The 15,983-nt window shown below is 39.5% G+C and overlaps 1 protein-coding gene across 3 annotated transcripts in view; it reads right to left on the reverse strand.

Annotated features, from left to right (window-relative positions):
* Window positions 1-3,637: 3,637 nt before the first annotated feature.
* SARDH (sarcosine dehydrogenase) overlaps window positions 3,638-15,983 on the reverse strand; it is a 150,576-nt gene continuing 138,230 nt past the window's right edge. For all 3 annotated transcript variants that reach the window (XM_001371871.3, XM_007475250.3, XM_056812662.1), the window contains one exon: window positions 3,638-4,743. In XM_001371871.3, coding sequence (XP_001371908.2) covers window positions 4,618-4,743 — 126 coding nt within the window. In that variant the 3' untranslated portion in view covers window positions 3,638-4,617. The remainder of the gene's footprint in view (window positions 4,744-15,983) is intronic.

Consider the following 15,983-nt stretch of genomic DNA (forward strand, 5'->3'; position numbering starts at 1 on the left):
TAGCTTTGCGCCATCTGCAAATGTGATGATTGTGCTATCTATCCAAATCACCAAGGAAAATGTTAAACAGCAGGAGGAAACGACTACTTCATTGTAATGTTGACATGGAACCATTAACAATCATTCTTTGAATCTAGCCATACAACCAGATCTGTTTTCACTTATTTTTTAAACCTTTATCTTCTGTTTTAGAATCTATACTAAGTTTCCATTCCAAGGCAGAAGAGTACTAAGGGTCAAGCAATTGGGGTTGAGATACTTGTCCAGGGTCACACAGCTTGGACATGGCTGAGGCTAAATTTGAACCCAGGTCCTCTAGATTCTAAGTCTGGTACTATAGTCTGTTTTTACTTTTAACTGACATTTCTCCATATCCATACAAGAATAGTGTGAATATAATGGAATTACTGTGCTATAAGAAAGAGTGAATATGATGAAAACAGTGAAGCATGGGAAGACTTACATGAACTTATATGAAGTAAGCAGAGTCAAGAAAATGATATGCACAATGGCCACAATATAAATGGAAAGAACAATTTCCATAAAACGGGTAAAATTGAGCATTGCAAAATTACAAAGAACAAGCATGACCCCCAAAAAGAGATGGAAGAGAGCAGCTAAGTGACTCAGTAGATAGAGAGCCAAGCCTGGAGATGGGAGGTCCTGGTTTCACATCTGGCCTCAGACACTTCCTAGCTGTGTGACCCTGGGCAAGTCACTTAACCCTATTTGCTTAGCCCTTGCCCTTCTATCTTAGAGTTGTTGCTAAGAGAAAGGAGGGGTTTTTTTTTCAAAAGAAGAGATAAGATATTACCTCTTCTCACACCTTTACACAAGTGGGAGATCCATGGGTATAGAACATTGTATATGTTTTCAACTTTTTGGATATATCGTTTAGTTTTGCTATTTATTTTTTCTCTTCCTCTTTTCTTTTAAAATATTCTTTGTTAAATGATATGGCTTCCTGGGAGGGGTACAGGAAACTGGGAAAAATTTAGGTGATATAAAAGCAAAAGATATTGATGAAAATTTATTTTAGAAAAGAAAAGTAAGATAAGTATAAAATGCTTTGCTAAAATTTGGGTAAACTTTATTCATAGCATTTCTGTCATCTACTATTTTAAAAATAATCTTTTTAAAATTTAATTTTAACAATCCAAAATTTAATATAAATTTAACTTAATAATCCAAAAACTGAAATGAGCTTAGCCTAACATGACCCGTTCTTCATGAAACCATGCTGGCTCTTTGTAATCATCTTATTTAGAGGTTCATGAACCATCTCCTTAATGATTCATTTCAGAGTTTTTCCAGGATTTGAAGTAGAACTCACTGGCCTCTAGTTTACTAACTTTGTTCACTTTTCCTTTCTGAAAAGTGCGATAGCATTTGTCCTCCAATCTCATATCTCTCCTATTTTCCATTTTTCATGCATCATTGACAGATATTCAATGGTCAAGTCTCCCAATCCTTTCCCCATCTCTGAGGACCTTATCCTGAGGACCCTGAAGTCAGGTGACTTGAATTCATCCATCTCATTTTCTACCTCCATTTTTCATTTTTTGCTTTGTCATCTTTGATACGAGTCCTTCTCTGCAGAAAAGATAGAAGCAACATTTCAATTTAACATCTTCGCTTTCCTCTGGTCAGATAGTGTAGTCATCTCATCTACCCCATGCAAAAGTTCTATCCCTTCTTTGATCCTCATTTTTCTCCTCCCCCAAGTAAAAAACAAATAAAAAATGTCCCATTCTTTTTGTTGTTTTAACAGTCAAGGACAACATTATCCTCCCAGTCCCTAAGGCTCAAAACCTAGGTATCACCCTCAACTCATTATTTCTCACCTTCCCCACACTCCCCTGCCATATCCTATCTGGGACCAATGTCTGTCAATTCCACCTTTGCAACATTTCTTGAATATACCTCCTTTTCTTCTTTTTAATGCTACCACCCTCATACAGACCTCATGCCTGGAATTTTACAATAGTCTGCTAGTGGGTCAGCCTGCTTCAAGGCTCCCTCCTTTCTAATCCATTCTCCATTCAGCCACCAAAGTTTTTCCTAAAGTTCAGGTCTGACCATGTCATACCCAGATCCCAAGTCATTTACTATTCAATAAACTCCATTGGCTCCCTATTGCCTCCAGGATAAAATACAAAATCCTTTTATAATCTAATTCCCCCTTCTTTACCCATGCTTCACTTTCAATATTCTTGTACTTTTTTTCTTTTAAAATTCTTATCTCCTCTCTTAGAATTAATACTGTGCATTAGTTCCAAGGCAGAAGAGTGGTAAGGGCTAGGCCAGGGGTCCCCAAACTGTGCCCCCAGAGGCCATTTATCTGGCCTCCACCACACCTCCAGAAGGGGCACCTCTTTCATTGGTGGTCAGTGAGAGGAGCACTGTATGTGGTGACTCCACAAAGTGTGGCATCACTCACGTACAGTACTACTTCTGGTGACATAATCCTTTGTGTGGCACCTTGTTCTGAGAGTAACTGAAGGAGAACGAGGCGCTGCACAAAGGATAATGTGGCTGAACAGTGGAAGACGTCAGCATGGTGAGTGGTGATCTGGGGGAGGGGATTCCGCACTGTGTATACTGCTGCCCGGTATAGTGGTGGCAGTGATGGGCCTGTGCAAGGTGTGACAGGCCCATCCCAGCCAGCTCTGCAGCCTCTGCTATCCCAGACAGCCGTATACAGATTTGTTCATAGTTTCTTTTTTGGTTTTTGTTTTTTATTTTTTATTGTCCAGCCCTCCAACACTCTGAGGGACAGTGAACTGGCTCCCTGTGTAAAAAGTTTGGGGACCCCTGGGCTAAGCAATGGGGATTAGGTGACTTGCTCAGGGTCACACAGTTAGGAAGTGTCTGAGGTCAGATTTGAACCCAAGACCTCCCGTCTCTGGGCCTAGATTTCAATCCACTGAGCCACCTGCCTTGTATTTTTTAATCTAGTGACCCAGACCTCCTTGCTATTCTATGAACAAGATCCATTATCTCTCAACTCCAGCCATCTTCTGGGGCTGTCTCCCTTGCCTGGAATTCTTTCCTTCCTCATCTCTACTTTCTGACTTCCTTGGATTCCTTCAAGTCCCAACTAAAATCCTGTCTTCTACAGGAAACTTTTCCCAGCTCCTCTTAATTCTAATACCTTCCTTCTCCTGAATATTTCCCATTAATCCTGCATATAGCTTATTTGTACATATTTATTTGCTTGTTGTGTCCCCCATTAGATTATGAGCTCCTTTAGGGCAGGGACTATCTTATGTCTCTTTTAATTTCCCCTGTGTTTATAGCACAGAACCTGGCATATAGTAGACACTTAATAAATGTTTACTGACTCAAACTGCTGTTCCATTGCCCTACATGAATCAGAAAAAGAAAGAGTCAAATTTCCCATCATTGTTCATATGTATTTTGAGAAAACCAGCTCCTCATATATTCAAGGATGATGACACAGTTCCGTGTGTCTCTGGCACTGAAGTGTCTCCCCCAGAGAGAAGATAATCACCTAACTAGAGACAGGTTTATTCCTAGTATTATGTAAATTATCCCAACCATATCCCTATATCCTAGCAAGAAATGACTGACTGAAATGAATTAAATGAAAAGGTTAAGAAATGAAATGCATAGATATTATTGTCACATTTTGACAAATATTTATTGAACGTGTGTTGTTATCTGCATTCTGCTGTCTACCTCCTAAGAGTGACTGATACAAACACATAATTTGAACCTTCCCTCAAGGGTCTTCAGATCAACCTTGGAGACAAGACGTAGGCATAAAATGAATTTTGTTGAAATGATAGAGAATATAAAATAAGAAGGAAAATTCCATTAATCAGAAATCTTCTAGAAGGCTGCCAAAGAACAACGGGTCCCATGGTAAATGAAAATCTTTTGGAGAAGCACAGACTTATAACTGAGAGAGCTGTTTTCAGAGACTGTTCAATTGTAAAACAGAATCATACTTAGAAGAGCTTTCAATGAACTGGGCCTTTGGCATAAGGACTAAGGTCTTGCTTTAATCTCCCCTGAGTTTTCCCTGGGAGCAGGTCAGTAGTCTGAGCACTGACTGTGTTTCAATTTTAGATTAATTGATTCTTTTCAGTTCAATTGTTTAAAGTATTTACTAAATGTCTTCCATGGGACCCTCACCATCATAGGTCCCTCTGAAGGATATAAAGAATAGTCCCACCCCTAAAAAAAGGTTAGAGTGGTTGATGGAACAAACTTTTCAAATGGGGGCCAATTGGAAAGTGTCATTTGAGGATATTTTGATTTTTTTTAAATTTTTTGCTATGTTTTTGAGGAATTTTGTTATCTGAGGAATTAGTATTTCCCACTATTCTAATTTTGATCTGAAAGTTTCCTCTATGATATGGCCAGAAAGCAGCTGCTTCAATAGCCTGGGCTTCATTCTGAGAAGAGCAAGGGGACCCAGGGACGATGCCAGGGCTCAGATAAGGCGAGGCATGGAATGTGTAGAAGTCAGCTGTTGGGGGAGCTTGGTCCTTGACTGATTAGGAATGATTGCTGGTTTGTTCCCATCCTCCTTTCATCAGTTCCTGGTACTTCCGCTTCCCAGGCAGCCAACACCAGAGACTTGTGGAGTTAGTATATTCCCTTCACTCTCTTGTTGTCTGGATCGAATGGAGACTTCACATGAGCTTGGGCAGGGTAGGTCACTCCCATCCTCTCAAGGGCATAGTCGCCACTCTTCACAAACTCCAGGGATGCCTGCCAAGTAGAAAAGGAAGAAGGCAATAAGACATATATCTTCCTCTGCCTCTAAATCTATGATCTGATGAGTTTTTAAGTAGCAGGTTGCCCTAACAATAAGAAGAATTTGCAACTTCATGGTGTTTTAACATTTAAGAAAGAATTTTCTTCATAACAACTCTATGAGTTAGGATAACAAAAGTATGATTGGCTAAATGCAATGGACTTCTCTACTAGCAGCAATGCAATGATCCAGGACAACTTTGAGGGACTCATGAGAAAGAACACTATTCACATACAGAGAAAGAACTGTGGGAGTAGAAAAACAGCTCCTGATCACATGGGTCAATAGGGATATGATTGGGGGTGAAGACTAAACCATTACCCTAGAGCAATTATCAATACTATGGAAATAGGCCTTGATCAATGACACAAGTAAAACCCAGTGGAACTGCGTGTGTAGACTATGGGGTGGGGGGGCGGGGGGGTGGGGGGAGGAAGGGAGGAGGGTAAGGAAAGAACATGAATCCTGTAACCATGGCAAAATGTTCTAAATTAATTAATTAAATAAAAATTTTCAATTAAAAAAAGTATGATTGACTCTATTTTACAGGTGAAAAAACAGATAGATACTCAGAGAAGGTTAAGGGCATTACCCAGAGTCCCACACCTGGAAGGACCCTTAAACCTCATCTAGTCCAACTCCCTCCTAGTTTGATGGCTGAGGAAACTGAAGACCATTTTGAATCATAGGATTTAGAGTCAGAAGGGACCTTAGAGACCAGTTAGTCAAACCACCTCATTTTACAGATGGGGAAGCAGAGTCCTAGAGAGTTGAAGTGATTTGCTCATAGTGACAAGAGGTTCAACCCTAACTCTCCTGTCTCTACATCTAATGATCACTTCCCCTCAGGTCTTCTGAAGCCAGGAGTATGTAAGTTCAGTAATCTCTCCATCACTTTATCATGTTGCTCCTGGGGAAAGGTTGAGTTTTATATTGCTAAAGCCAACTCCCTTGGATTTTGGCCTTCACATCTTTGGGACCTAGAGGTATCAAGACCAGACAAAAGTCAAACAACCTATTTCTCTTCTCTCCCTTCTTGCTCCCCAATAAATCCGGGCCCTTGAGAAAACAGCAGGAAGAAGTTTTTAGAAGGATGGTTTCAGCTGAACATAGGCAGGCTCTTGAGTTTCTCTGAGAGCAGCTGTGGTCACAGACAAGCTGAGAACCCAAAGTCAAATTGAGTTCATGTCCTGGAGGGGCGGAACAAACACAGCCAAAGCTAACTCAAATCACTTCCCAGACACCCTGGCCTTTTGCTCTCTCCTCACCGGCTATAAGCTCTACCTGGCTCTGCTATGGGAGAATTGGAGAGTCCAACCTGTTCCAGAAAGAGTCAGTTCTCATAGAGAAGTAAATGAGTGTCATGTCCAGCCCAGTATGGCTGATGAGATGTGACAGCTGGGCTGGCTGCATTTGCTGTATCAGCGAGCCGAACTGTTTGGACCTATTAGAAATGTGTGTTCTCTCTGTACAGCAATTAAACCCAGGGCTAGAACCACTGGAAGAGTGTTCTTAACTCTGCAACGTAAAGAAACAACTCTAATTTCTGGCAGTCCTAGTCTTAGCTGAGAAAAACAGATCTTCCCGGAATACAAACTTGCTAAATGAGTGGGACCAGTATACCATGAATTCATGGACGATTGTATGAGGGGTAGAGCTATCTACATATAATCACTAGATATGCAGTCACATACCAGCAAACTACAATTAGCTTCTGGGTAATACCAGATGTGTCAGGCAGATAGGTGGCAGAGTGGACAGGGCTTGGAATCAGGAAGAGCCATCTTCTTCGCCTGTTCAAATCTGACCTTAGACAATTACTAGTTATGTGACCTAAGGCAAGTCACTTTCACCTTGTTTGCCTTAGTTCCTCATCTATAAAATGAGCTGGAGAAAGAAATGGCAACCATTCCAGTATCTTTGCCAAGAAAACCCCAAAAGGGGTCATAAAATGTTGGACAGAATTGAACAACATAATACCAAAATGTGGAGAGCTTTGTCTTAGAAAAAGGACTGTCCTTTTAACAGGATTCAGCATCTTATTGAGCATCTCCTAATCTCTTGTCTTGGAGATGTTTATCACCCAATAATGACTCTACTTTGGTTTCTGGCCCAAATGAATTCATTATCGACTTACAAAATAAATGTTTTATTAATGAACTTTGTTTTTACATTGCAGGAATTTCTAGGAAGAAAAACCTCCTCTCCTTCCTCCAAATTAAACCCTCCCTCATGACAAGAGAATAGCAATAAAGCAAAAAGCATCTCCTATGGTATGCAATCTTGTTGTTCAGTCCTTTCAGTCACGCCCAGATGAAGAACTGCACTGTTCTCTGATTGCTGGCTCAAAATGAGTCAGGAAAAAAAGAAAACTCAAATGAGTCACAAAGACTCATTTTCTTGAGTTCAAATCTGAGCTCAGACACTTAATAGCTGTGTAACTCTGGGCAAACCCTGTTTGCTGTCCTTATATTAATTCAGATGAATTTCTTGGTGTTTTTAGTTTTGTAAAAGCACATGGGGGAAGGGAAGAAGGTGACATGGTGAACCACAGTACCAAAGAATGATCAAACTAGAAGGGATCCTCCTCAAAAATCTGCCCTTAGTCCTTTTTCTTCCTTGAAATTATCTGAATAGTAGAAGCCCTCCTATGTGGGGACTTGTGCTGGGCCTTGTACTAACTATGATTTTTATCAATGATGTGGGCAAGGTCAAGGATGGCATGCTCATCAAAGAAACATATAACATATGACATAATAGCTGGAGAAATAACTAGAACGTTGAATGATGGAGGAAAGATTGAAAAAAAGTCTTCAATGAGAATAATGGGCAGGACCAAATGAGATGAAATTACACAGAAGTAAAGAGAGTCATTCATTTGGGTTCCAAAAAGCAACTTCACTATTACTTGATGAAGAAGGTATGTCCAGATAGCAGTTTGTCTAAAACAGATCTGAGGATTTGGAGGAATAATAATAATAATAATAAACAACTAGCACTTATATGATGCTTTAAAGTTTGCAAGGCGATTTACATATGTTAATTAATTCAATTTTCACAACTCTTTTGCTCTTATTACCATCACCATATCTCAAGCTAGTTGATGATCTTTCCTCTTAAACACGCTCCTTCCATTTCACTCTGAGTATGGCACTGCCATCTGCAAGGTCTCCCAAATTCATTATCTGACATCTAGATTCTCTTCTCTTCTCTTGTACAGAATTGACCACCACATTCTGTTATTATGTCTCTGTAACATCTGGTGGTCTCTACTCCCTCTTCCTTTCTTCTCCCCCATAGCTACCAACCAAATATGGGCCTTCCTTGCCATTTGGACCATCACATCACCCTTTTAATAGGCCTTTAAACCTTTTGGTTCTTCTACTTCAAACCACTCTTCGCATACTGCTAGGATCTATCATCTCACTTCTCATACATTATGTCTGGTCATGCACTCCTCCACTCAAAACCCTTAAACATCTCCTGAGTGCCTACCACGCAGTCCAAATTCCTTAGCTTGCCACTCAATGCTTTCCACAATCTAGAGCCACCCCACTTTTGGGATCTTATTTAATATTACTACCCTGTACATATCACAACAAAACTGGACTACAAGTCTTACTTTGCATATATATACCACCTGATCTCCTACCTCCATACTTTTACTCAGGCTAGGAAGGAAGGAAAGAAGGAAGGAAGGAAGGAAGGAAGGAAGGAAGAAAGAAAGAAAGAAAGAAAGAAAGAAAGAAAGAAAGAAAGAAAGAAAGAAAGAAAGAAAGAAAGAAAGAAAGAAAGAAAGAAAGAAAGAAAGAAAGAAAGGAAGGAAGAAAGAAAGAAAGAAAGAAAGAAAGAAAGAAAGAAAGGAAGGAAGGAAGGAAGGAAGGAAGGAAGGAAGGAAGAAAGAAAGAAAGAAAGGAAGGAAGGAAGGAAGGAAGGAACTAAGAAAGAAAGAAAAAAGAAAAAAAGAAAGAAAGAAAGAAAGAAAGAAAGAAAGAAAGGAATGAAGGCAGGAAGGAAGGAAGGAACTAAGAAAGAAAGAAAGAAAGAAAGAAAGAAAGAAAGAAAGAAAGAAAGAAAGAAAGAAAGAAAGAAAGAAGGAAGGAAAGAAAGAAAGAAAGAAAGAAAGAAAGAAAGAAAGAAAGAAAGAAAGAAAGAAAGAAAGAAAGAAAGAAAGAAAGAAAGAAAAAAAGGAAGAAAGAAAGGAAGGAAGGAAGGAAGGAAGGAAGGAAGGAAGGAAGGAAGGAAGGAAGGAAGGAAGGAAGGAAGGAAGGAAATAAAAGAAAAATTTGGTAGGTTGAAACAAATGTGGACATAGAATACTAAAACTGAAAGGGATTTCAGAGATCTCCAGTTGGAGATTTGTTCCAAGCCCTTTGTTTTGTAGGTAAGGTAACTGAGGTGAGAGATGGGAAATTTCCTGCTGAAGGTCACACTGTATGTCAGTGACAGGGCTGGATCCAGGTCTAATGCCTTTTCTATCACACCATGACTCTGCTGGGGTTATCCATACTGATTAAATGTAGGGTCCTGCTCTATCTCCATACTCCACCCCCCAACCCAAATTTTCAAATTGGGAATTACATACTACTCAGAACTCACAGATTTCCTAGTTCTGGAACCCTTCTCAAGTTGTTGAAATAAATTTTCCCAAACATGGCTTTCCTCCAAGATTGACTTTATCCATGGGTAAAGTAGGCATTTAGCTGTGTGGAAAGAATTATGGCGGGGGGGGGGGGGGGGCGACAAAAAGTCATCAAGCCTGACTTCGGAGTCAAAAAAAAATTGTACCTGAAATTTCACCCTTACTGATTTATTCTGAGAGGTCAAGTGGTATAGAGGAGAGATACATGGTTTTAAAAGTCAGGAGGACCTGGGGTCAAGTCAATGTGACTCTGGACAACTCCCAGCTTCTCTGTGTCTCCAAGCAAGGCTCTAAGAATTTTTAAGTTGCAGGCCAATTGCCTACCTGTATTGGTAAAGGGAATTTGCCTCTTGGGAAGTTCCCCCTCTCATGAAATGACAGGTCTAGGCAAGAAGAAAAATATTCCTTTGGGGTAATATGGAAATGCTGATGATAACAACAAATTATATTGACAAAGCACATTAAGGTTTAAGAAGCATTTCTCCCACAACAACCTTGTGAAGTAAGCAGGGATCATCCCAATTTTACAGATGAGAAAACTGAGTCTCTGAGGGGTAAATTCCTTTGTCCAAAGTCTTGTAGCTAGTAAGTGTTGAAACTGAGATGTAAATCATTTCTTAATGCTCTTTTTTCCCTGTACCATTTTGCTGTTTTCTCTCCTTGGGGCCCTCTTTTATAAGATAATTCCCTCTAGAAGGGAAAATACATTATGAGTTCATTAAAACCTCAGTGAGAATCTGATTATTATTTTTTTCCAGAGCACCTGAGAGCATCGGGGGCCTAGAGGTGGAAACAGAAGTGGGGAGAGGTGAATTAGAGAAGAGAGAAGCGAGGCATTAGGAAACAAACTCCCTTTTAACTTCACGCAGTGTCAGGGGGCAAATTCTGTCCCTCTCCTCAAGTCCTGGGGACTTGAGTTGGGAACTTCCCTCTGGTTTCTGTCTGAAAAATCTGAATTACTGTCCACCTCTCCACCCCCCACTCTCTCCACATGCCCTTTCTCTCATTTGTTTCCCTTATTCAGACTGCAATTAGCATATAAATCAGGCTGGAAGTTATCACACCCAACTGAGAGATTAATGTCTCCCATTAATGTCTGCTTAATGAACACTGCCTTTCGGCAGGAAACATTCTGCACGTCCATGGATAAGGAAGCCTGTGCAAAGGGAGGGGAGATTATAAGAGGGCCACCCACTCCATTGCCTCTCTTCACTCTCAATTTGCACAGTTTTCAATTGGGCCTTAACCAGCCCTGGGTGGAAGGCCAATGACAGAGGGAAAATCTCTCACATACTTTTCCTGAAGGACTTCAGGGCTGGCAACCTTTCAGACTTATCTATATTTCAGCTAGAAAGCACGACCAGACAGGAATGTATTTGTTTCAGGGTGAGTCGGACTGTCCTTGTAACCTTTGTTCCTGCTGTCTCATTCCTTTCCAAGGTTCTCTCCCTTCCCAACCTTCAAGGCCTGGTTCAAGTCCCTTCAGGACTTCCCTGATTATTCCAGCCCTCACTGATGTCCCCCTCTTCTGAGCTCCAATGGCACTTCAGCTCGATGAAAGACCATTTAACTCTTAATTATATATTGTAAGAGATGGCAGCATTTAGAATTGGGCAAGACCTTAGATGAACTATTAAATATGCTTAAGTATGATATAACCTTAAGCAAGTACCAGTCTCTTTGGGTTGCAGAGAGGCCTCATCTGTAAAATGTGAATGAGAAATTAGATCGATGGTGTCAAATTTAAGTAGAAACAGCTGCCTATAGGCTGCATATTAACTTAGGAAACTACAAATTAATCTGTTGTATTTGGGGGCAGCTAGGTGGTATGGTAGATAGAATGCCAGGTCTGGAGCTAGGAAGACTCCTCTTCCTGAGTTCAAATCTGGTCTCAGATACTTTCTAGCTGTGTATCCCAGAGCAAGCCACCCAATCCTGTTGGCCTCAGTTTCCTCATCTATAAAATGAGCTAGAGAAGGAAATGGCAAACTACTCTAGTATCTTTGTTAAGAAAACCCCAAATAGGGTCACAAAGAGTTGGATATGATTGAACTATAACAATAAATGTTGTATCTTATTTTTATTTATTTTGTGAAATACTTTCTAATTATATTTTTATCTGGCATCACTATCTTGACACCTCTGGACAAGATAACATCTGAGAATCCTTAGATCCCTTAATCTATGGCAAAAGATAAGGAATTATTTTACAGATGAGGAAACTAAAGCCCAAAAGGCTAATAACTTGCCCAGCATCACATCTGTAGCTAGTCATAGAGCTAAGATTTAAACCATTAAAACCCAATGTTCTTCCCACCAAATCATGTCCCAGGTCCTGGGGAAGTTAATTAATTTGTCTTTGAAACTTCTGTCTTAGGGATTAATTATTCTCATCTGGATGACTCAATGAGTGAAACCTCACTCACTTGGGCAGTCACGCTATCATCTCCTGGGCTCCAAATTTCAGACTATATGCTTCACCTTCATACAATATACAGCCATCCTCACAGGTCATCTTGTCATCTACCTGCCTATACCCTGTAACCTTTTTCTAGAAAGGCCATGTCAGTTGGCCATCCTGCCCATAAACCCACTTCCTTTATTACTACTGTCAACTCCCTAGGACTCTTCTCTTGAACTCACTCCATGAATGCAATTTGTTGGCAAATCTTGTCATTTCTACCTTCACAAACATTATTCATATACATCCTCTTATTTCCAGATCCATGACCATCACTCTGGTATAGGCTCTCTTCATTGAATATCTTAGATAATCCATTCCCTAACTTTTGGTCTCAGGCCCCCTTTAGACTCTTAAAAAGTATTAAGAATTCTAAAAAGCTTTTGTTTATGAGAAATTAAAACTGATGAAATTCTAAAATATTTATTAATTCATTAAACTAAATATAATAACTCTCAAACTTAGTATAAATAACATTTTGATGAAAATAACTATATTTTCTAAAAACAAAAAAGTGATGTGCCATTGTTTTATATATTTTCACAAATCTCTTTCATTCTTAGCTTAACATAAGAACGCTGGCCTCTTATATCTGCTTCTGCATTTAATCTATTGAATATGTTTTAGTTGAAGTTTATGAAGAAAATCTGCCCTCAAATAAATATTGGAAATTGGAAAATTGGAAAAAAAAAGTTGGAAAAGGAAGGAGTATTTTAATAGGTAAATGATGTCTTAGTATTATTATAAAAACAGTTTTAGCCTTGTGGAGCCTGAAAAAGTCTTTAGGACCCCCAGAACCACATTTTGAAAACCACAGCCTGGACTATGGCAATAGCTTTCTCAGTAGTGTCCCCTGCCTCTATTCTTTCTTCACTTCATTCCAGTTTCCACTAAGGAGCCATACTGAAGCACAGATCTGGCCATGTCACTACCCCTTCCTCACCCCTACTCAATCAACTCCAGTGGCTCTCTATTACTCCCCCAATCAACTTTAATAAGCTCAATTTAGGATTTAAAGCCCTTTTCCAATATTGCTCTTTTTATATTTCTAGTCTTCTATTTTACTCTCTTCTAAGTATACTCCTATACTCCAGCAATAACAGGCTCTGCACCCCTCCAAAGTTTATGCCTTTTCTCTGGCTATCTGTGCCTAGAATACTCTCCCTCCTTCCCTCTGCCTACTATTTCCTCTGGTTTACTTCCAGACTCAGCTCAAAACCCCCCTTCTGCATGAGGCTTTTTTGAGTCCTCTCTACTCTATAGCTGATACTTTTCCTCTGAAATTACCTCACATTGACTCTTGTGAGAGTTAAAATTAATATACAATAACTCATGTATTATATTTATAAGATTTATTAAAACAAAAAAACCCGAGAGTTAAAAGGGAGTTAACTTAACTCCAGCCCTGGTCTCGATAAAGAAGAGGAATGAGGGAGGAGTTACAGAAAACTTATACAAAAATGACCAAGCAACATGGTGGAGGAATTCTGGGAAATACTAAAGGACTTCTGGGAGATGACATCCAAGGTAGAAAATTTCCACTTATACATTCTGTATATATCAGGTAGCTAAATAGTTTTTTTGTTTGTTTGTTTGTTTTTATGTTGTCTCACTGTTAGAATGTGAGCTCCTTGAAGGCAGGGAGAATTTTTGCTTTTCATTGTACCTCCAGCATTTAGCATGGTGCCTGGCACATGTTATTTGGTTGTTTTTCTGTTGCATCTGACTCTTCATAACCCCTTCTGGGTTTTCTTGGCAGAGATACTGGAGTGGTTTGCTATTTCCTTCTCCAGCTCATTTGACAGATGAGGGAACTAAGGCCAACAGGGTTAAGTGACTTGCCCAGGGTTACATAGCTAATAAATATCTGAGGCCAGATTTGAACTCAGGGAGAGGAGTCTTCCTGATTCCAGAAGCAGCACTCTATCCATTTGCACTACCTAGCTGCCTGTACCTAGCATGGGGGTAAGTGGGGCTTTCCCCAGGTTGCTGATATCTAGTAGGACACATTTAGATTATACATTTTAGGGCTGGGAGGGACTTTAGCAGGGCAGCTAGTTCAACCTTCACATTTGAAAGGACCTTCCCTTTCTCTTATTACTAGAGCTATAACTTGTAAGGAGATAAATAAGGCTTTTCCCAGGGTGCTGACTTCAAGCAGGGCACATTTCTTGTCTGGTAAGGCTTGCTTTCTTCCTGCAATTACTACCTACTCTATAATTTCCTTTGTGATGAATAAGGAAGTGTATCCCCTTAGCTGCTGCCCTCTAGCTCCTCTAGCATGGTTCTCCTACCCCAAGGCTCATTTTACTTCCCCAAACTCAAAGGGATAAGACCCAGGACTCTCACTGGGACTGAGTATTGCCTCCTGGTGCACCTGCATCTGTCCTCTGCACTGCCTTCCCTTCTCCCTCTCTCAATCAGACTCAGAGTTGAACTATCCTCTGGGCTGTTTAATCCCAACTTAGTTTGATCTACCCATATTCTCTTCCCCACAACACTCAGCCTAGAACTGAGAAGACAGTATACATTTAAAGAATACTTTGTTGATTAACTAATTGATTCTCATTAGGTTTCTTCCTTTGGTCTTCTTACTTCTACCCCACCAGCCAGGGCAGAGATGGCTTAAGATTATATATCAAACTCTAGGTTTAAGGAAAGACTTGTATAGGGATATGAAGTACCTTAATTGGATATTCTGTCCCCAGAGTCTAATACAGTGCTTAGCACAGGTCAATTGACTGATAATGATCCCTTCAAGAATTTAGAACTTCTCAGACCTTCACACCTATACCTTCATTTGACCATTACCTAGTGTTTATTAAATACCTGTTCTGTGATGACTGTCCATTACAAGACTAAAAGCCCTTTTAAGGCCTGCTTGAGCTCCTTGTATCTTACACACATTGGTCCCTTATTGAATGATTGTTCCTTCATTGAGAGAGACAGTGGAAGGGAAGGGGTGGTGAAAAGAATTCTAGACTTGGAACCACAAGAGATCTGGGTTAATAACGAATCCTGGCCATTGATTAATCTGATCATAATCATTTTGCTTAGCTTCTTTTGAACTTAGTTTCTTTATCTGTAAAATGGGCATAATAATAATTAAATAACTTATCCCAGGAGGTTGTTGTAAGAAATAAATGAAACTAAGTGAATCAAGTGCTAGGTAAATCTTATGGCATAACATATATTATTGTTGTTGGCAAGGTATCTGAGGATAATAAAGAGAGGGCTGGCCTCAGAGTCAGAAGAATGAGCAAATATATATATATATACATACATACACACATACATATATATATATGTATGTATATATATATATATATATATATAAGCACTCCAAGTTGCCCCCAAGGAAATCTCTAAGATTGTAGATTACAAACGAAATGCCAATCTACACTAGTGAAGGAAATTTCCTCAATGGAGTTCTCACAGGGTGTTTCTCTGAGGGAAGTTAAAATGTAGACCCAAACAAAATAAGTTGCAAATTTTCATTATTATTATTATTATTATTATTATTATTAAGCAATAGCATAGTGGATTGAAAAGGAATTTCAGAACTAGAAAAACATGAGTTCAAGTCTTGCCCCTGACACTCTGCCAATGTAAATTTATCTAAGACACTTCACTTAACCTCTCAGTGCATTAGGTAAATCTCTAAAATTCTATATTATAGAATAAGGGTCAACCTACATTTGTAGAGGTAGATTCCTTACTTGGGAGTTCCCTGTAAAATGAAAACTTAGGTCTAGTTTCCATTCTTGTCTTATTGAGTTAAGACACTTTGAAGCACTTGTCAGGGAATTAATTTACCTTTTCAGAATTTAGAAGGACATTTACTAACCAACAGCTTCCCATCTTGTCTTAGTTGCATTGACTTTGTTTGTGTGGAAGGGCTTGGGGGCATAATTTGGAAGGGCCATTTTTCTCTCCCAAAAAGTTTGAGCTAAAAAAAGGGAAAAGAACCCCTTTTGTACAAAAATATTTATTGCAGCTTTTTTTTGTGGGAGCAAAGAATTGGAAACTGGGGGCGTTATTGATCAATTGGGGAATAGATGAACAAAGTTGTGATGGAATATCATTGTACC

Source organism: Monodelphis domestica, chromosome 1 (genome assembly GCF_027887165.1).
Source record: "Monodelphis domestica isolate mMonDom1 chromosome 1, mMonDom1.pri, whole genome shotgun sequence".
NCBI classification, from domain to species: Eukaryota; Metazoa; Chordata; class Mammalia; order Didelphimorphia; family Didelphidae; genus Monodelphis; species Monodelphis domestica.